A 23,272-nucleotide genomic window follows, 5' to 3' on the forward strand; every position below is an offset into this window, starting at 1 on the left:
TAAAACAATTGCAATCGCAGCGCAGAGTCAAAGATTAGGGTTGACCCCCTGCATACGCAGCGAGGCTGCATGTGCAGGCGGTCCAATGCCATTTTTCGGGTCTCAGTGGCCACGTGACAGCACGAAAACAGTCCAGACACGCCTCCGTTGTCTGGACCACGCCCCCACTTCTGTGCCGCTTTGTACTGGAGAGGGGGGTGCAGTGGGCCTCTCAACCAGGAGGGCATGATCAGTGTGATCACTACCACCACCCACACAGGCTGCTGCTGCTTAATGGCAGCGGCCTCCCTGGCTATACCGCAGCACAGCACACACCGACGTCGGAGCCAGACCCCTCCATCAGTCTCGGGCCTGGATAATTAGTACTCACCCCCTCTTCCCCCTCTCGCCGCCACTGCCCAGAATGAATCAACTGTTGTGGTCTGCATTATTGTCGCAGAAGGCCGATGTTTGACCGATGTGGGTCTGATGGTTGCGTCTTTGTGCACAAGAGGCAGTTCAGAGTCGCCGCTGGTGGGTGTCCTGATACAAATCCTGATGGCTGCGATTTATGCATATTGTCGCACATCTACTGCGTTGAAAATCAAAACTGTGACGACATTAGTGTATATCTCTGAAACAGGCCCACAGGGCGAAACAACAAAACCTCTGAATTTAATATTGATGTGACTTTGTAAACCGCCATCTATTTCACTTGGTTTACAAATGACCTAACTATCTATGTCTTGGTCAAAACCCCTGTAAAACTGCCATAATCTGTGCTAAATCACCATATCTGTCTAGCCAATCATTATGTATTGCATAAGGAGGCAGATAATGTCAAAAGATCAACAATAAGTCAACAGGGTGGAAAGGTCAACATACTTGTGAGGGTTTCCTCGGGTGCTCTGATTTCCTCCCACACTCCAAAAATATAATTGGCTACTGACAAAAATTAACTCTAGTTTGTAGGTGTGTGCATGTACATGGGCAGACTAGATTGGCCCAGTGGTTCATCTCCACCGTCACTTTCTATGTTTCTACTGTGTGTTTCTATGTGCTTAAGTTAACGAGGTTAAAAAGTTGACATTCAAATGATCTACACAGAAGAGGTCAACATATTGGTTTTCATGTTTTTCCCCCATGATTTCTAGGGTTAGGGTTAAGCACTAGGGAAAGGTTAGGGTTAGGCTACAGAAGGGGATGGTTAGGGTTAGGCCTTTGGGGAAGGGTTAGGGTTGGGCACTGGGGGGGGGGTTATCCACTTGGGGAGGGATAGAGTTAGCACTAGGGGTATGGTTAAGGTTAGGCACTTGGGGAAGGGCTGTGGTTAGGCACTAGGGGGAGTGTTAGGGTTAGGCACTTGGAAGGGCGATGGTTAGGCACTAGAGGGAGGGTTAGGGTTAGGCACTTGGGGAAGGGCTATGGTTAGGCACTAGGGGGAGAGTTAGGCACTTGGGGAAGGGCTATGGTTAGGCACTAGAGGGCGGGTTAGGGTTAGTACTAGGGGAATGGTTAGTGTTAGACACTTGGAGAAGGGTTAGGCACTTGGAGAAGGGTTAGGCACTAGGGGGAAGATAAGGGTTAAAATAACCAAAAGATGTTTACACCATTTGCACGTCAACCTTTTGACCATGTTGACCACTTGATCCCATTGACCTAAGTCCATGTCGACCATTTAACTGTCATCTTTTTGACCTTGCTGACCTGTCGCCTGTTGACCATCTAGTGTCAACTTATTGACTATCTATGTACTGTCTATCCTTCAAACCACAATCGGCAGATAACATAAATAATACTTTTATGGAGGACATATTATTTTATTAATATACTAGTAAAGGTTCACACCGGTCCTCCTGCTGCTCCGTCCTACAATCAGTTCTGCCCCACCCCCCTCTCTGCCCACCCCACACTAAGCTCCACCTTGTCTCCTACTCTGTCCCTCCCCAACTCTGGTGCATACTCATACAGTACCCCTGCTACGGTCTGTCCCGTTGCTTACTGCAGTGGGAGCCATTGGAGGGGCAGCGACCCTCCCAGTTCCCAATGCACAGGCATGTAGGAAACGGGACAGACGTTAGGAGATTATTATACAGATTAGGAGAGCAGTATTATTTAGTCATTCTATTAAAGAGCAATATTAATGAATTGTTAATTGGTGTACTTATACAGGATTTCATGACATTAAATACCTGTACATAACATTTATTATGAGTTATTTCTATCTGCGGTGGATGAGGGAAGACCAGACTCTATGCACTCTGAATCATTTTGCCACCATGTTCAAAGTGGATTTACAAGATGCATGCCGTTCCATAAAAGCAGATGCTAGTTAGTATGCAAGGGGATACGTAAATGAAACACTTTGCTAAACTGGCATTGGTATCACGGTATACTTGATGACTAAATGAAGTAAATTATGCTACATTTCATTAGAAGAAAACATTCCTTTAAATTATATTTACGCAAGGCTTGCCAAGCACCTAATGACCATTTTTCACTCGTGCGAATTTTGATTAAGTAAACGCATGCAGAACAAGTGGGAGGCTGGTCTGATATACACGGTGTAATATATCACTAGTAAGTTATACTGCATGCATAGGCATCACCATTTTATTAGACAATGTTAATTACTCCTTCTAGACATGCTGAAAATACATGCATAATTATAGACTCTACTGCCTAAATATATTAACAGCTGGGGCTATATATTACTGCGCCGACTTCTGTAACACCGGTGCTCCCCATTGGAGTCACATATTTTGTCTGAGAAATTCCGGTAATAAGTACTATAAAAGAAGAATGAAACTATATTCCTGAAAAAGAACTGCGGCAAGATAAGGTACACACCTTATTAATGGCCATTAGGAACGCATTCATTTCAGCATGACTACAAAAGCGATTGTAATTAAAGTATGAGCATGAATGGTTTACATGAAATTAATTATATATTGTACTTGGAAATTCATTTAATTACAGGGTAGTTCTTTTTTGAGGATAGATAGATAGATAGATAGATAGATAGATAGATAGATAGATAGATAGATAGATAGATAGATAGATAGATAGATTTATATGGGTGTGGTATGTTAGATAGAAAAGACTTAGGTCGACAGTGACTAGGTCGACCACTATTGGTCGACAGTAAGTAGGTCGACATAGTTTCTAGGTCGACATGTCTAGGTCGGCATGAAAAAAAAGGTCGACATGAGCTTTAAAAAAAAAATTGGTGTCATTTTCTTCGTAGAGTGATGGGGAACCCCAATTAGTGCACCGTGTCCCCTCGCATGGCTCACTTCACTGTTTCTGGCGAGGTACCTCGCTCCGCTACCACTGCGCTCGGCACAGGTTACCGTTCCCAATTGTAGTCCACTTGGATCGTAAAGTATGAAAAAGTTCAAAAAATGAAGAAAAAAAAAAGTGACAAATTCATGTCGACCTTTTGTCATGTCGACCTAGAAATCACATCGACCTACTTACTGTCGACCAATAGTGGTCCACCTAGACACTTTCGACCGAAGTCTTGTCGACCTAGAGACCGGATCCCGATTTATAGAGTGATCAGGTATGTAGCATGCTGTGAAACATAGTAAAGTGCAGTAAGACTGGCATGTTGGATCATTTACTCATCAGGCCTAACTCTTGGTCTTATGGAGTCCAAAGGGAGCCAGCCACGCCCATCTTCTCCTGGCTTGGAGTGGTAGTGTACAAAAATGGAAACACAGATATAAGGGGGAGATATATATAAAGCTTAGAGAGAGATAAAGTGAAGAGAGACAAAGCATCAACCAATCGGCTCCTACCTTTCATTTTTCAAACCCAGGAGGTCATTCAGACCTGATCGCACGCTAGTTTTTTTTTCGCTGCGCTGCGATTAGGTCAAAACTGCACATGCGCATGCACCGCAATGCGCAGGCGCGTCAAAGGATACAAAGCGGATCATTGCTGGGCGATGGGTTTAACGAAGAATCCATTCGCACAGCCGATCGCAGGGAGATTGACAGGAAGAAGCGTTTATGGGTGTCAACTGACCATTTTCTGGGAGTGGTTGGAAAAACACAGGCGTGTCCAGGCGTTTGCAGGCTGGGGGTCTGACGTCAGTTCCGGGACCGCACAGGCTGAAGTGATCGCAGCAGCTGAGTAAGTTCTGGGCTACTCAGAAACTACACGAGTATTTTTTGTACTGTCCGGCTGCACATGCGATCGCACACTTGCAAAGCAAATATACACTCCGCTGTGGGCGGCGACTATCTGCTCGCAGCAGTGCAAAAAAAACCCTAGCGAGCGATCAGGTCTGATTAATGCCCACCGTCTGTAACATGGCAGTTAGCAGCTGATTGGTTAATACTTTTTCTCTCTCTATTTTAAGTCTCTCCAAGCTTTGTTAAATCTTGCCCTACTGTAGGTCACAGGATAGGACTATGAATAGAAAACGTATTTAATTGAAAATTCACTTGCTAAAAAACGTGCCTGGGTTTCTTACTGTACCCACCTGAGTGTGTCTCTGTAAGGTTGCCCATGTACTGAATATTTAAGCTTTACTACTAGATAACAAAATAAATGCAGATCTGCCCCATTATGTACCCTACCCAGGGCCGCCACAAGGTTCCATTACTCAGTATAGTACTGCTAACATTGCTGAATTGAAATAATAATAGGAAAACAATAGTACTTCGGAGTTTAACTATGTATTCCGATTAATAACTTTACCATTGAAGTACAGCTGATGCAGCTGAAAGCACTGGGCAGTCAGAGAGTTTTTACCTCAATTCAGCAACTTTGAGATTACTTTGTCATAGACTGCAGAATTTAAACACATTTTGGTGCCATCAAATTGATGTTTATCTTAGAGCAGTCATTAAAATTCTGAAGCTGCCTGTTCTGCGCTCACTGCTCAGAATTATATCGCAATAAATAGATGTTTTCTTCAGCACAGAAGTCTTTTGATCCATATTTTTAAGATTTGTGGCCTGAATGTCAATTTGTTTTATATAGTTAAGGTCCAGGCCCTTTATCGTATATAAACGATTTTTCCATTGACCAAGTAGATTCAGCGATGATCTCTCCACTGACTCCATTTATCAATCATTAAACTTCATTGATTGTATTCAGATACATTTAAATAAATCAGTAGCAAGGGTGGCCAGGGGACTTATTAAAAATCCATTCATAGTGCTTTTCCCTTCAGATTTATTGGTTTGCCAGTCTTTGTTAAAATCCTACTTTTAAAGCGGTCAGTCATCGGATGATCAGAATCACAGAAGAAACTGTATCAGGAAATAGATGTTCTTATGCAGCAACGGACTGGCCCACAGGGGTACCAGGGAAACCACCGGTAGTCCCCACTGCCTGAGTGCCCACGCCTTCCTCTAGGGATCAGGTTCCAGACTATGCACTTGTATTATACATGGTAGATATGTTGCATTACACTGCACTAGACTATTGTGTATTTCAAGCCTCTGTAGAGGCTGGACACCCCCCCTTTGTAGGCTGGCCACACCCCTAAGTATTGGCCCCTATCACTGCATTCCCCCGGTGGGCCCTTCATGCCCCAGTCCAACACTGTTCTTATACTTTGTGAGGCAGTGGCTTGTCAGTGTGGGTTTTGTAATGCGGATATCCTTGTGATGGGGCAGTATCATAATGTGAGTAGGAGAATGGATCGGGATGCAGTCACTGTGTTGACAGTCTTAATGTCGGCAGTTATGATGTCTACATTGTTTCCTGCGTCATTATTTGGCAGTTTATTTGGAGATGTGGAACTGGGCCATATATCTAAATGCAGTGGCGCGAAAGCGTCATATTTACAAAGATCGTGCCAGAAATATGGCACAATGGCAGAGGACTCTCACATAGGGGGAGATTTATCAAAGCTTGAAGAGAGATATAGTGGAGAGGACGAAACGCGTCATCATGAGGCAGCCCTCCCACAAATTACCTTGTTCAGATAAGAGTAAACTCATGATGATGCAGTCACACTTGCCCCGTGGACTTCTCCTCCTGGATCTCCTAGAGGGGAGGTAAATGAAATGTCAGCAAGTATACCTAAAATGTTGATAATGCTGATTATCTTTACAGGAATAAAAGCTATACCTTAAACACACCGTAAATACACTTTAAACCTTTAGCCGCTGCGGCCGCTATACTTAATTCACACTACGCACCTTTTATGATATTAGCGTAAAAGGGTTTTGTAGTGTACGGACTTTGCGTACACACGCCGCGCTGACGGTACAAAGTACTCACAGCGCATACACACCCAGAGATACACTTTAAACCTTCTACAGCAATGCTATGCAATAATAGTACACTTTAAACCTGACTAGGGCAATGAGGACACAACACCAATTGTGATTTTACCGCTGGGTTCCGACACCACAGTGGATTATTTCTGAAAGGGGGTTTACAATACAAATTATACACTACAATACAAAACAATATAACAGAATAATGGCTACAGTCAATGTACATACGTGAGTGGATTCGCTTGCGCAACCCGGCCGGTCCCCGGTCATCTGATAGATAACTTTGTGAGTCTTGTGTGTGGCCAGGCTGCAGCAGGCTTTATTTATACAATTATTCCAAAAGCAATACAATGGATACTGTAATCCCTTTGTCCATTGGACACAGGGATGCACTTTTACAGTACAGGAGAGATCATAGGTTGATTTGAAAAGGTAGGCGATGTCTTTCTCAACTGCACTTATGGGTGGTCTCCTCTGCATTCCCGCCGCATACATAATATACAGTAAATACAGTTTATATCTATATTCTGCTTCTGCACATAACTATCCGCAGGAACATGCGATCTTCCGCAGACCAACACCGGAATGTTACCCTTAAAATACCCTACAGCTGGATACCAAATACCACCTTACAACCTTAGTCTGTCCCCTCTTATCCTGTAAAGGTGAATCCCTTTGTTCTGCAACCATTTAAACAGCTATAACTTTCTGATGTGGTGCAAGGAGACTATGTGTACATTGTGCACTATTTGGATTAAATATGTAATGTGTTTTGATGGCTCTCCATGCGTACACAAACCCTGCCGTAAATACCCATACCACGCGCCGATGCGCAGGACCGCGGGAGCGACCATACGCAAATTGCGGATATGTGCACGCACGGCAGAACAAGTGCACGCGCAGAGGGCATGTGTGCGCAGTTTGTACGTGATGTGTGTTCTGCAATATTTTTCGACTTTGACAATGTCTACCCAGTTTGTCTCCCAGTCCTAACCTATACCTCAGGACATACCTGCCTATCCTCCTGGAACGGCCGGGAGGCCCTTGAAAATCAGATGACGCTCCTGGCTCCCCGGAAAGGCATGCAGTGCTCCTGCATACCGCTACAGCCCCCCCCCCCCCCCCCCCCACCTTGGCCGCCCACAATAGAGAGTGCAAGTGGGTGGACCGAGAGGACCGGATGACGCAATTCACCGTGAATTGCGTCATCGTAGCACCACTCCCTGCTATACAGTGCCTAGTTTCTCTGCACTGTAGAACTGGGGTGGGGCCACGATAACGCGATCGTGCTGCCAAGCCCCTGGACAGCCCTCCTGCATGCTGGTCACACCCCCCTATGCGCCAACTGAGCTGACTCCTCCCGGAGAAGGGGGCAGCCAAGTTGGTACGTATGCCTGAGGAGTCAGGACCAAAGAAAAATCTGAACTTCTCCATTTTGTGTTAGTGACATCTATGCTAGAAAGTTCCGTGAATATGAACATAAGCAATGCTGGAGGGAGCCATTTTGAGTAAAGCAATTTATGAATTACCAGTGCCACAGGAATATTAGTTTATGAATATTAGCATTGCCTCAGTGGTTGCTAGAGAAGTGTTAGGCTGTATTATTGTAGTAGTTGAGTAGTTATTATTGAGTAGTTCAGTCAAAAAATTGCTACTTCCATTATGTATATCACAAAAGATTTTGTTTATCTGGCTTTCTGACAGGAAAAATATTATTTTAGGATTTAAAAATTGTACTTTTAACTGTCCTTTAAAAAAACAGTTGGAACACAGTGAGGACTGAGAGTTGAATCTGCAATTGGAGGATGGTGTAAAGCGGTCTGTGTGAAAATCACTATAGGAATCTGGAGAGCTACAGAAGTGTGTCCAGAGGCGCAGCTAGGGTTTTTGGAGCCCAGGGCAAGATGGAAAATGAAGGGGTGTGTCCACGCACCAGAAGGGGTGTGGCCACTGAAAATGGCCCACAGTGCCAGTTACATTGCCCCACAGTGCCGGATACATGCCCCACTGTGCCAGATACATGCCCCACTGTGCCAGATACATGCACCACAGTGCCAGATACATTGCCCCACAGTGCCAGATACATTGCCCCACAGTGCCAGATACATGCCCCACTGTGCCAGATACATGCCCCACTGTGCCAGATACATACCCCACAGTGCCAGATACATGCCCCACAGTGCCAGATACATGCCCCACAGTGCCAGATACATTGCCCCACAGTGCCAGATACAATGCCAGATACATTGCCCCACAGTGCCAGATACATTGCCCCACAGTGCCAGATACATTGCCCCACAGTGCCGGATACATGCCCCACAGTGCCAGATACATGCCCCACAGTGCCAGATACATTGCCCCACAGTGCCAGATACATTGCCAGATACATTGCCCCACAGTGCCAGTTACATTGCCCCACAGTGCCCGATACATTGCCCCACAGTGCCAGATACATTGCCCCACAGTGCCAGATACATTGCCCCACAGTGCCAGTTACATTGACCCACAGTGAGAATTACATTGCCCCACAGTGCCAGTTACATTGCCCCACAGTGCCACATACATTGCCCCACTGTGCCAGATACATGCCCCACCGTGCCAGTTACATTGCCCCACAGTGCCAGATACATTGCCCCACAGTGCCAGATACATTGCCCCACAGTGCCAGTTACATTGACCCACAGTGAGAGTTACATTGCCCCACAGTGCCAGTTACATTGCCCCACAGTGCCAGATACATTGCCCCACTGTGCCAGATACATGCCCCACCGAGCCAGTTACATTGCCCCACAGCGCCAGATACATTGCCCCGCTGTGCCAGATACATGCCCCACTGTGCCAGATACATGCCCCACAGTGCCAGATACATTGCCCCACAGTGCCAGATACATTGCCCCACAGTGCCAGATACATTGCCCCACTGTGCCAGATACATGCCCCACAGTGCCAGATACATGCCCCACAGTGCCAGTTACATTGCTCCACAGTGCCAGATACTTTGCCCCACAGTGCCAGATACTTTGCTCCACTGTGCCAAATACATGCCCCACAGTGCCAAATACATTGCCCCACAGTGCCAGATACATGCCCCACTGTGCCAGTTACATGCCCCACTGTGCCAGATACATGCCCCACTGTGCCAGATACATGCACCACTGTGCTCCCCCGAGTCCCCACCCCCCCGCCGGTCACTCACCGCCTGTTGTGTCTATGTGAGGGGAGGAGAGCGCAGCGCCTCTCCTTCCCCTCACCACTCCAGGTCTCCGGCGGCGGCTGTGTGACGCCGGTTCGCCAGCCAATCAGAGCTCGCGGACCGGCAGCCAATCAGGAGCCGGTCCGCAAGCTCTGATTGGCTAACGCCGGAGACCGGACACACGCAGCGCTGCTAGTGCTGGCAGCGGCGGTGAGGGGAGGGAGAGACGCTGCGCTCTCCTCCCCTCACATTTCGGCGTGATGGGGGCGAGTGGGGCATGATGCTCTGGCCGCCGGCGGCGCCCCCCTCTCCTGGGCCTGTCAAGGCGCCCAGGGCACATGCCCCACTCGCCCTACCCTAGTTACGCCTCTGAGTGTGTCTTTACTAGCTGCAGCCCTGCTGAATTAGGTCTGCAGAGGCACTTCCTGAATAACAGGTGGAGAGCAGTGAATCAACTTTTGCCACCCACATTAAAGCAACGTAGCATGCATCTACAGATGGGGTAGAATTTGAAACAACAACCTTCAAACTGGCCAAGTCCGAGTTTATAACTACAGGCTCTTCTTTTAGTGTTTCCAGACCACTAGTTAGTAAATCCGGCCCAACATCTTTAGCTCAACATCGATATTCCATTTAATATTTATTTTCAGATTTAACTTTGTGCTAACTTTGTTCATCCATAGCCTAGATCATGTCTAATCCTGCCAGTTACAACATATTCCCCTATAGGCGGCTGCACATCTGGTCTGCAATGCTCCTTGACAACAGAAAACATTCACAGCAGTTTTGGCTGACCCTCTATATCAGAATTCCAGCTCAGGAAGGATATATGTCAAACTATCGGAGTAATTCACCTAGAAGCTATTAATCATTTTTAATGCTCCATAGATCTATTTTGATTGGTTATTGGCCTTTGTAATAAGGCTGTGGATGGTTTTATTAGTTAATAATGGTAAAAAAGTGGCTGATTAAGTATTCATATTTCATGAAAATTGCTATGCAAGCTGACCTAATTGCTTTCTGGAGGACACTGAATTAGGAAACCTTTTAACCACAGCAGCTAAGCACAGTAGGTTTAATATTACTCTGAGCAATTGAATATATGTCTGATTAATCAAGCGAAAGTTAGCAAGGATAGTACATATATTTTAGATGTAATATATCCATATATCTCGCAGTTAATTAGCAGATAAAGTTGTTCATTTAGTCTCTAGATTTATGTTTAACTATCTGTAGTAGCACTGTAGGGATCAAATAATGTTTCAAATGCATCATTCTTGAAAGCCAATTTTTTTCTGCATTTTTATGTTAATGATGAAAGGAAACGGGGTTTCCACTTTCAACTGTTTGAAATGTATTAGTTTCTATTTATACAGCTGTAACTTTTGCTTAAAACATTGTTCTTTTTACATATATAAATATCTTCTGTCTGTGCTTTTCAGCCATGTTAATATATCATCAGTCAGAGTTGTTTACATTTCATGCCCTGGGATACTACTTTATCCAATGCAGATACTAGATACTACTTTATCCAATGCAGATAACTTGGCCAAGCTGTATCTTTATCCCAGGGCAATAATGTTAAGCAATTTCCCTTGTGATATAAATACTTGGTTAAAATGTCCAGATGGAAGCTAGAAAAAAAAAGTACAAATTGGATATACCGTAAGAATTTAATTGAATTTAGCGGTTTATTTGACACCACAATCAGCTTCCGATTTTAAAGAGCTTTGAGTCACTAACGGACTCTTCTTACGTTCTTGCCATTTTAAAATCATCAGTCAAAGCTGCTGATGATCAGTGACTTTAATAAATTGTGGCGTAGTATCCGTTGTACTGCAGTGTTACGTCACACATTAAGCGGCCTATTCATCATGAAAACAAATGTGTGATGTGCTAATTAAGGATTGAACTTGCATCAAGTTCAATGTAAATATCGGAGGCATTCCTTATGCCTCCAGTAGATAATTATCACTTCAGAAACACTCCTCTTTCTGCGGAGACAGGTTTTCGGAAGAGCGAGATACTTCCCGTTTCCTCACCTCTGCTCTTCTGGCAGCCTCTATTATATTGTCGGCCGTGAGGCGGTGCTGAGTGCAGAGACATGTCCCCATGTCAGCAGGGGAAGTTCTCCCTGGTGCCGCTTCTCCCCCGACTGTGAGCGACAGTGCTTGGGCGGCGGTTTTTGTCTAGGTACTGCTCCATGTCTATGGGGCAGCCCAAGACTGTCACTTCCCCCCAGTGTCCCTGCTCCCTCCCCTGATTCTGCCAGGAAACGCACTATGATATGTTACTCTGTCTTTATTCTTCAACATTTTTTACAAGTTAAGCCAAATTGTGTTTATTTGACTATGGCTAGCATTGCAGAATTAATTAGGTTTAACGTTCTAATAGCTGATATCTGTATTTGCTGTTCTGTAGAAATCTTCAGCATCTAGGGGGCCTGCTTCCCCCATCCACTAGACCCCCTGCCGAGGGCTTCCTCCATGGATCCCATTGGGGGACCTCTTCCCCCTAACACCCTTTGGCAGTTCCTTTTATTCCCTTACATCAGGCCCTATGAAGGGGGGGGGGGGGGGGGAGCCCCAGCTCTGAGGGGAGCGTATTTCGGCTCAGTATTGCTAACCTCCAATCTGTAGGCATCCTGACTATATAATCTTTGTGGTTGATTGTTTTATACTGTAATGTTATATCATGAACTACAGTGTATTACAGTTGTTTTTTTTTTCTCATTCATGTTTTCCTCCAGGATTTACAAATCATCAGTACGGATGAAAACCAGGTTTTTATTGCGGTCCAAGAATGGTATCAAACAGACACGTACAACCTGTACCAGTCAGACCCACAAGGAGTCTATTATTCCATTGTCCTGGAGAATGTGAGGAGCAGTAAGCAGCCGGAGGAGAACGTCCTGATAGATATTCTAGAGGTGAGAACGCCTTATTCCAGGGCACTCTCCCGCCAGATTACATTATTCCGTTAAGAATCAGTCTGCATGAGGCAGCACATTGTTCCGTAATTGGTTAATATAGCAAAGTTATCAACTAACGTGTGTGTGGGCAGATTAAGGTGACTGTTAATATGCTAATGGGCTAGCAATTTGTTATTGCACCTTATGCGTTCATTTTCCCAATGAATGCTTCTGACTTTAAAATGTGCTATCTGTAGACAATACATAATACTTGCCGACCATTGGGCTGCCCCTGTGGGAGGAGCAGCCAGGTCGGCACTGAGGGGGCCCCAGGTGTGGCAGAATTGGGCGCTATTGAGGGTGTGATGATGCTATTCTGTAATGGTTAGCATTACTGCCTCACAGCACTGAGGTCATGGGTTCGATTCACACCATGGCTCTAACTGTGTGGAGTTTGTATATTCTCCCCATACTTGCGTGGGTTTTCTCTGGGTGCTCCAGTTTCCTCTCACAATCCAGAAATATACTGGTAGGTTAATTGGCTCCCAACAAAATTAACCCTACCATGAATGTGTGTACATGTGATAGGAAATGTAGATTGTAAGCTCCACTGGGGCAGGGACCGATGTGAATGGCCAAACATTCTCTGTACAGCGCTGCGGAATATGTGTGCGCTATATAAATAACTGGAAATAATAATATTCAATGCAAATCACATCATCGGCTTCTGTACCACTCACTTTAATGTTGAAATGGGCGGCTGGGTGGAGGGCGGTCCTAGGAGACTTTCCCACTCCTCCGAGGTGCCCAGGAGCACCACACAATTATTCCAGAGCCTCCCAGCCATCCCGGCGGAGTAGGCAAACATGTAATAAATATATTAAAAGTATTTTTTTTTTTAACAGGCCGAGAAGAATAGCTAGTGACCTGGGCCAGAATAACAATGAGTGGATGGAGCTTCAGCTCCAGACCTCCACTTACTAATAGGCCTATTAGCATTGAAGTAGGATGATGACTGGCTGGCCACATAGTCAGCTATAAATCATAAGTATTAAAATAGTTTTTCTGGTTTTCTCACAAAATGATGCAATTTTTCAAATTTTTTTTATATTAAAACTGGGTACACCCTGGGCAATATATCGTCCGTTCCAGCAGGTTGGCAGGTGGGTACAATCGATATGTCTGTGAATAATTTGTTCACAGACATATTGCATCGGCTCTGCAGCAGAGCCAATGGACTATATACCTTCTATCTGCAGAAATAGTGGGACATCAGGCTGTGTGCACGGGCGTTCTGCCGACCGCCAGTACACTAGCTGCAGGGACCACCGACACAGCTGGACAGGCATTTGAATTCAAATGCCCATCCAGCTGTGACGTCGGGACGACTAATCGAGCAGCCAATCGGTAAGTGTGTATACTTACCTGGATTGGCCGCTGTGTTGATTTGACCTTGGGTCCGTGAACATGTGTCATAGTGTTTAGTGTACCCAGCTTTAGGGACACAGTGGAGGCTTACAGTGTAGGGGGTGTACACACCCACATGGCTCTGGCCACACCCACACATCACCAGTCACACCTACATGCCATTGACCACACCCCCACAGTGCTGATCGCAGATCCTCCCTTTCTCAGTATTGGCCCTTGAACATTTGCAGCCCCAGACCCATGTGGCCCTTAATTCGGCCCCGCTAGTAACCCAACAAATCATGGGTACAAAAATACTAGAATATCATAATCTCTCTAGTTCTCATTAACAATATCATGAGTTGTGTTAGTGTCTCCTTCTCACTTATTCCTCAGACCTGAAAAGAACATTCAAGACAGGCATCAAGCATATGTCTCATGATCATTACAGCAGAACACAAATCTGTTTTCCGAAGAAAATTTATATAGAACGTTCTCATTTCTTGTACATACTTCTGTTTAAAAATAAATTAATCTTGTGTTTAATTGTTTTTTGTTTTATTTTACCAGTTCATTAACCTTCCCAGTATGCTGTGATAATGTCAAGCAAATAGGTCATTGTCTATAGAAATATTAAATAAAAAGTATTAAACAGCTGTTTGCCCATTGGTGTAAAAAGTCCCTTCGCTTGGATTACCACTTCTCTAAACAACTATATAAACTAACACCACAATAAAAAGGGATTGTAATGTGCATCTGTGCATGAAAAGACTCCTACAACTGAAGCATGTATTGATCTCGCTGCAAGTGATCCCAGTTATGGAAAGCACTTGTAGTAAAATTAATGATCCAGGAGGTACAGCAAAACATTTTTTATCAAGAGCCAGCAGAAGATTAGCTCAGATGAAACGTGCGTGGCCTGGCTTTTATCTTCCTTTCTGGGATCTTTATTGTTTGCATTGTTTGAAGTCGAATGAACGCAACGCAGGCATGTGTGCACACAGGACTATGGCCTTCACTCAGAGTTGATCGCTCGCTGCCGTTTCTCGCAGCGCAGCGATCAGGTAACTACTGCGCATGTGTATGCACCGCCAGTGGCGGAACTAGCGAGCGGTGGGCCCAGGTGCGACAAAATGCTTTGGGCCCCCCCCCACACACACATCCCATCCAAGTCCACCCCCTCACCCCTGGAGAGGATCTGGTGAGGGGGACCTGCTCAGGGCCAGAGAAATGGATACCTAGCAACAGTGCCGTAACTAGACATTTTAGCACTGTGTGCAAGAAACGGCATCGAAGCCCCACCCCTGCATGCAAAACAGGGGCAGTGCGCGCCGTAGGCGCGCGCAAAAATACATAGTGGCGTGGCTTCGTGGGGAAGGGTTGTGGCCACAAAATAATACCAATTCATAAAACGGTGCACAGTAGTCTCCATTATTCAAATTACGCCGCACAGTAGCACCACTACACCAGGTAGAGACCCTTTTACACCTTACGGCGGACAGATTCCTCTTTTTACACATTACGGCAGACAGCGTGCCCTTTTTACACATAACGGCAGACAGCGTGCCCTTTTTACACATAACGGCAGACAGCGTGCCCTTTTTACACATAACGGCAGACCGCGTGCCCTTGTTACACATAGCGGCAGACAGCGTACACTTTTTATACATAACGGCAGACCGCGTGCCCTTGTTACACATAACGGCAGACCGCGTACACTTTTTACACATAACGGCAGACAGCGTGCCCTTGTTACACATTACGGCAGACAGCATCCCATTTATTACACATTACGGCAGACAGCGTGCCCTTTTTACACATAACGGCAGACAGCGTGCCCTTTTTACACATAACGGCAGACCGCGTGCCCTTGTTACACATAGCGGCAGACAGCGTACACTTTTTATACATAACGGCAGACCGCGTACACTTTTTACACATAACGGCAGACAGCGTGCCCTTGTTACACATTACGGCAGACAGCATCCCATTTATTACACATTACGGCAGACAGCGTCCCATTTTTACACATTACGGCAGACAGCGTCCCCTTATTACACATTACGGCAGACAGCGTCCCATTTTTTGCACATTACGGCAGGCAGATTCCCCATTTATTACACATTACGGCAGACAGCGTCCCATTTTTTGCACATTACGGCAGACAGCGTCCCATTTTTTGCACATTACGGCAGACAGCGTCCCATTTATTACACATTACGGCAGACAGCGTCCCATTTTTTGCACATTACGGCAGACTGCGTCCCATTTATTACACATTACGGCAGACAGCGTCCCCTTATTACGGCAGACAGCGTCTCATTTTTTGCACATTACGGCAGGCAGATTCCCCATTTATTACACATTACGGCAGACAGCGTCCCATTTTTTGCACATTACGGCAGACAGCGTCCCATTTATTACACATTACGGCAGACAGCGTCCCATTTATTACACATTACGGCAGACAGCATCCCATTTTTTACACATTATGGCAAACAGCGTCCCCCTTTTTTACACAATACGGCAGACTAGATAGATAGATAGATAAATAGATAGATAGATATACTTACCGTTTCCACTGGCTCAGGCTCCTTGTGCAGCTTCTGGCAGCCTTCTGGCAGGGGAGAAGAAGGAGGAGGGGGGTGGAGGAGGGAGCCGCAGCAGCGATGTGTAATTGGTAGAAGCGCTGCTGCTGCTGGCTCTCTCCTTTACCATAGGCCGCCCTCCACCGCTGTGACTGCTGGGATGCCAGTGCGCATCCTCTCCTCGGCCTCGGCGGCGGCACACAGCGGGAGCCAGGCGGCATGTAATGAGTCAGTTTGACTCATTACATGCCGCTCTGGCTTTGGGCCCCTTCACAGTGCACTGCCGCTAGTTCCGCCTCTGTGCACCGCAATGTGCTAGTCCTACGGGTACAGACAGCATCGTTGCTGTGCAATGCTTCTAGCAACTAATCCATTCGCACAGCCGATCGCAGGGAGATTGACAGGAAGAGGGCTTTTATGGGTGTCAACTGACCGTTTTCTGGGAGTGGTAGGAAAAACACAGGCGTTTGCAGGGCGGGTGTCTGACGTCAATTCCGGGACCTGACAGGCTGAAGTGATCGCAGCGGCTGAGTAAGTTCAGACCTACTCAGAAACTGCAAAAAACGTTTTCGTCCCGCTCGGCTGCACATGTGATTGCACACTTGCAAAGCGAAAATACACTCCCCCGTGGGCAGCGGCATTTGCCAGCTGCAAAAAGTAGCTAGCGAGCGATCAACTCGGAATGAGGGCCAATATGTATAAGCAGTATTGTGTGAATAGAAGCCCTTATGTTACAGTTATCCTTGCAGTGGAATGTGACCCAGAGCCGGCCTTAACCAATATGATGCCCTAGGCAAGATTTTGGCTCGTGCCCCCTAGCACCACCGCTGGTTCCGCCTCTGACCCTGTACCCCTTTCCCAGCACCATTACTCCTCACCCATAGCAGTCCTTATTTTGGGGTTTGTAACCCCTATATTTTAAATAGGAACAGTTCGCACATTTGGCGCACAGCCCAAAATGGAGTGTGTTTTTGCTGGCAAGGGGCATGGCCAGACAATAGTAACCCCAATTCCAATTACGTCACACAGTACTGCAACTTTATTCACATTTGATCATGCAATAGTGTCCATAATTCATATTACATCCCACAGTAGTATCACTTTACCTTATAAACGTTACTCCGCACAGTAGAGCCCCTTATTCACATTACATCACACTGAATTGCTCCTTATTCACATTACACCACACCCTATTGCTCTTTATTCACATTAGACAACACAGTAGTGCCCTTTCTTTATGCAACGCCACATAGTAGAGCACCTTATACACATAATGCCACACATTAGTAATGCATTTATACACATAAGTCCACACAGTAATGCCCCTTACACATATAAGACACATTATTAATGTCCTTATAAACATAATGCGCCTTACACATTATGACAACCTTTATTAATGCCCTTTTACACATAATGTCCCTTACAAATATGCCGCACATTATTAATGCCCTTATACACATAATGACATGCATAGTGCCCCCTACACATTTGCTGCACATTATTATTCACCCTATACACATAATGACACACATACAGTAGTACCCTGTTACACATATGCTGCACATTATTAATGCCCTTATACACATAATGACACACAGTGCCCCTTACACATATGTTGCACATTATTAATGCATTTTTACATGACACACATAATGCTCCTTACACATATTGCGAACACTACTGCACAACCAACCTACTCACATGCACACAGTACTCATACTGCCACTAACACTGTGACCTCTGCCTCTGCTTGGATACAGATGTGTCCTCATAAATCTTGCCTCAATGCTAACGTCGGGCACCTTTTTTATATGAAAATGCATCTTATTTACATTGGTATGTGGCTAGGATGCACAAGCAGCTTCTGCTGATTAAAATGATATGCAGCATGCCTTTATACTGTGGCTGTATCTGCATATGAAATGCTACACACAGAATATAGGCATGCTGCATATCATTTTAATCAGCAGAAGCTGCTGATGCCCCTAGGCATATCAAATGCCCTAGGCAATTGCCTAGTTTGCCTATGCCTATGGCCGGCTCTGATGTGACCTGTAATTGCCTGCAGCTTTAATGGCCACATACTGTATGCTGTATTGAGCAATTGGACTGATTTCACAGGATGTGAAATAAACTCATATACGTTCTAGACACAATTATACTATTATAGCCTATGTCATAGCCAATCTAACATATCAGAAAATGGGCCCTATTTATCAATTACAATTACAATATTGGAGATATCTGCTACAGTCTTCCATTTTTTACATTTGCGCAATCCTTTGTTTCACATTATCATGATAAGAAATTATAAGATAGACAGACAGAGATAGATAGATAGATAGATAGATAGATAGATAGATAGATAGATAGATAGATAGATAGAATGTTCTATTAGGGGTCTATTCATGAAGCAGTGAAAAATGTGGAGAAGTGAGTCAATGGAGAAGTTGCCCATGGCAACCAATCAGTATTTATGCAATTTTTATAATTTGCATACTATACAATTGTACGGAGCAGCTGATTGGTTGCCATAGGCAACTGCTCCACGCTTTTCACTGATTCATGAATAGACCCCTTATTCTCTTTGCTAGAAGATACAATGTCACACACATACAAGAATTTTTTTTGTGTTATTATTTTGATTGTTTTGAAATAAGTTGAGTTAAGTTGGTACACATTAAATGATAATGTGTACCTAGCGAGATCGGGAACAACGGACCCAGGGCGGGAATGCCGGCATCGGCATACATGCTGATGCCGGCAGCGATAGAGCGACGGCGGGAAGGGGCGGAGCAGGGGCCATGCTGCATTCAGTAATATGGCATCACTAGTGACATCCCCAGAATGAGCTGCATGTAAAGATGAGAGGGGATATCGCTGGTGACCCTGGGGAGCACGCATCAATATTGATGAAGTGGGTAGACAATAGGACAATTTGATCAATTTGTCCTAACGATGCGTTGTTATTGGGCAAATCGCTTAAATTGTCAGCTAATGTGTACCCAGCTTATCAAGAGTATTTTAAACTGGCCCCAGCTCAAAGGGCCCCTGTTTGAGAGCCCCCTACAAGAAGTTGCCTGTTTTTTGTACTTATAAATTTGTGTATATATACAGCACTGTGCAAAAGTTTTAGACAGGTGTGGAAAAACTGCTGCAAAGTAAGAATGCTTTAAAAAAAAGAAGTATTAATAGTTTTTCTCTAACGTCCTAGTGGATGCTGGGGACTCCGTCAGGACCATGGGGATTAGCGGCTCCGCAGGAGACAGGGCACAAAAATAAAGCTTTAGGATCAGGTGGTGTGCACTGGCTCCTCCCCCTATGACCCTCCTCCAAGCCTCAGTTAGGTTTTTGTGCCCGTCCGAGCAGGGTGCAATCTAGGTGGCTCTCCTAAAGAGCTGCTTAGAAAAAGTTTTTAGGTTTTTTATTTTCAGTGAGTCCTGCTGGCAACAGGCTCACGGCAACGAGGGACTTAGGGGAGAAGAAGTGAACTCACCTGCGTGCAGGATGGATTGGCTTCTTAGGCTACTGGACACCATTAGCTCCAGAGGGATCGAACACAGGCCCAGCCATGGAGTCCGGTCCCGGAGCCGCGCCGCCGACCCCCTTACAGATGCCGAAAAGCGAAGAGGTCCAGAAACCGGCGGCAGAAGACTTTTCAGTCTTCATGAGGTAGCGCACAGCACTGCAGCTGTGCGCCATTGTTGTCACACACTTCACACCAGCGGTCACGGAGGGTGCAGGGCGCTGCAGGGGGCGCCCTGGGCAGCAATGAGAATACCTTGTTCTGGCTAAAAAATACATCACATATAGCCCTTGGGGCTATATGGATGTATTTAACCCCTGCCAGGTCTCACAAACACCGGGAGAAGAGCCCGCCGAAATAGGGGGCGGGGCCTATCTCCTCAGCACACAGCGCCATTTTCCTGCTCAGCTCCGCTGCGAGCAAGGCTCCCAGGACTCTCCCCTGCACTGCACTACAGAAACAGGGTAAAAAAGAGAGGGGGGGGCATTTTTTTTGGCGTTTTTGATATATATTAACCTGCTATAAGGGAGACAACACTTCTATAGGGTTGTTCCTATATATTTATAGCGCTTGGGTGTGTGCTGGCAAACTCTCCCTCTGTCTCCCCAAAGGGCTAGTGGGGTCCTGTCTTCGATAAGAGCATTCCCTGTGTGTCTGCTGTGTGTCGGTACGTGTGTGTCGACATGTATGAGGATGATGTTGGTGTGGAGGCGGAGCAATTGCCGGTAATGGTGATGTCACCCCCTAGGGAGTCGACACCGGAATGGATGGCTTTATTTATGGAATTACGTGATAATGTCAGCACATTACAAAAATCAGTTGACGACATGAGACGGCCGGCAAACCAGTTAGTACCTGTACAGGCGTCTCAGACACCGTCAGGGGCTGTAAAACGCCCTTTACCTCAGTCGGTCGACACAGACCCAGACACGGACACCGAATTTAGTGTCGACGGTGAAGAAACAAACGTATTTTCCAGTAGGGCCACACGTTATATGATCACGGCAATGAAGGAGGCTTTACATATCTCTGATACTGCATGTACCACAAAAAGGGGTATTATGTGGGGTCTGAAAAAACTACCTGTAGTTTTTCCTGAATCAGACGAATTGAATGAAGTGTGTGATGAAGCGTGGGTTAACCCCGATAGAAAACTGCTAATTTCAAAGAAGTTATTGGCATTATATCCTTTCCCGCCAGAGGTTAGGGCGCGCTGGGAAACACCCCCTAGGGTGGATAAGGCGCTCACACGCTTATCACAACAAGTGGCGTTACCGTCTCCTGAAACGGCCGCCCTCAAGGATCCAGCAGATAGGAGGCTGGAAACTACCCTGAAAAGTATATACACTCATACTGGTGTTATACTGCGACCAGCCATCGCCTCTGCATGGATGTGCAGTGCTGGGGTGGTTTGGTCGGATTCCCTGACTGAAAATATTGATACCCTGGATAGGGACAGTATTTTACTGACTATAGAGCATTTAAAGGATGCATTTCTATATATGCGAGATGCACAGAGGGATATTTGCACTCTGGCATCGAGAGTAAGTGCGATGTCCATATCTGCCAGAAGAAGTTTATGGACGCGACAATGGTCAGGTGATGCAGATTCCAAACGGCATATGGAAGTATTGCCGTATAAGGGGGAGGAATTATTTGGGGTCGGTCTATCGGATTTGGTGGCCACGGCAACAGCCGGGAAATCCACCTTTTTACCTCAGGTCCCCTCCCAACAGAAAAAGACACCGTCTTTTCAGCCGCAGTCCTTTCGTTCCTATAGGAACAAGCGGGCGAAAGGACAGTCATATTTGCCCCGAGGCAAAGGAAAGGGTAAGAGAGTGCACCAAGCAGCTTCTTCCCAGGAGCAGAAGCCCCCCCCCCCCCCCGGCTTCTGCAAAGCCCTCAGCATGATGTTGGGGCTTTACAAGCGGACTCAGGGGCGGTGGGGGGTCAACTCAAGAATTTCAGCGCACAGTGGGCTCACTCACAGGTGGACCCCTGGATCCTGCAGATAATATCTCAGGGTTACAGGTTGGAATTCGAGAAGTCTCCCCCTCGCCGGTTCCTAAAGTCTGCTCTGCCAACGTCTCCCTCAGACAGGGCGACGGTATTGGAAGCCATTCACAAGCTGTATTCTCAGCAGGTGATAGTCAAGGTACCCCTCCTACAACAGGGAAAGGGGTATTATTCCACACTATTTGTGGTACCGAAGCCGGACGGCTCGGTAAGACCTATTCTAAATCTGAAATCTTTGAACCTGTACATACAAAAATTCAAGTTCAAGATGGAGTCACTCAGAGCAGTGATAGCGAATCTGGAAGAAGGGGACTTTATGGTGTCCCTGGACATCAAGGATGCTTACCTGCATGTCCCAATTTGCCCTTCACATCAAGGGTACCTCAGGTTCGTGGTGCAAAACTGTCATTATCAGTTTCAGACGCTGCCGTTTGGATTGTCCACGGCACCTCGGGTCTTTACCAAGGTAATGGCCGAAATGATGTTTCTTCTACGAAGAAAAGGCGTATTAATTATCCCTTACTTGGACGATCTCCTGATAAGGGCAAGGTCCAGGGAACAGCTGGGGGACGTAGTAGCACTAACCCAAATAGTGCTGCAACAGCACGGGTGGATTCTGAATTTTCCAAAATCTCAATTGACCCCGACGACACGTCTGCTGTTCCTGGGAATGATTCTGGACACGGTTCAGAAAAAGGTGTTTCTTCCGGAGGAGAAAGCCAAGGAGTTATCCGAACTTGTCAGGAACCTCCTAAAACCAGGGAAAGTGTCTGTGCATCAATGCACAAGAGTCCTGGGAAAGATGGTGGCTTCTTACGAAGCGATTCCATTCGGCAGATTCCACGCACGAACTTTTCAGTGGGATCTGCTGGACAAATGGTCCGGATCGCATCTGCAGATGCATCAGCGGATAACCTTGTCGCCACGGACAAGGGTGTCTCTTCTGTGGTGGTTGCAGAGTGCTCATCTGTTAGAGGGCCGCAGATTCGGCATACAGGACTGGGTCCTGGTGACCACGGATGCCAGTCTGAGAGGCTGGGGAGCGGTCACACAGGGAAGAAACTTCCAGGGAGTATGGTCAAACCTGGAGATGTCTCTTCACATAAATATACTGGAGCTAAGAGCGATTTACAATGCTCTAAGCCTGGCAAAACCCCTGCTTCAGGGTCAGCCGGTGTTGATCCAGTCGGACAACATCACGGCAGTCGCCCACGTAAACAGACAGGGCGGCACAAGAAGCAGGAGAGCAATGGCAGAAGCTGCAAGGATTCTTCGCTGGGCGGAAGATCATGTGATAGCACTGTCAGCAGTGTTCATTCTGGGAGTGGACAACTGGGAAGCAGACTTCCTCAGCAGACACGATCTACACCCGGGAGAGTGGGGACTTCATCCAGAAGTCTTCCA

General features: G+C 46.2%; 1 protein-coding gene and 1 long non-coding RNA gene across 5 annotated transcripts in view; one reads left to right on the forward strand and one right to left on the reverse strand.

Annotated features, from left to right (window-relative positions):
* The window catches only part of SORCS2 (sortilin related VPS10 domain containing receptor 2), a 1,363,792-nt gene that overhangs the window by 1,176,016 nt on the left and 164,504 nt on the right, over window positions 1-23,272 (forward strand). For all 4 annotated transcript variants that reach the window (XM_063923915.1, XM_063923923.1, XM_063923934.1 and 1 more), the window contains one exon: window positions 12,167-12,346. In XM_063923915.1, coding sequence (XP_063779985.1) covers window positions 12,167-12,346 — 180 coding nt within the window. The remainder of the gene's footprint in view (window positions 1-12,166; window positions 12,347-23,272) is intronic.
* LOC134928331 (uncharacterized) overlaps window positions 1-23,272 on the reverse strand; it is a 179,879-nt gene that overhangs the window by 138,511 nt on the left and 18,096 nt on the right. Inside the window, exon 2 of the long non-coding RNA XR_010177896.1 lies at window positions 5,918-5,988. This is a non-coding gene — a long non-coding RNA (uncharacterized LOC134928331). The remainder of the gene's footprint in view (window positions 1-5,917; window positions 5,989-23,272) is intronic.

The sequence above is a fragment of the Pseudophryne corroboree genome, chromosome 1, assembly GCF_028390025.1.
Source record: "Pseudophryne corroboree isolate aPseCor3 chromosome 1, aPseCor3.hap2, whole genome shotgun sequence".
NCBI classification, from domain to species: Eukaryota; Metazoa; Chordata; class Amphibia; order Anura; family Myobatrachidae; genus Pseudophryne; species Pseudophryne corroboree.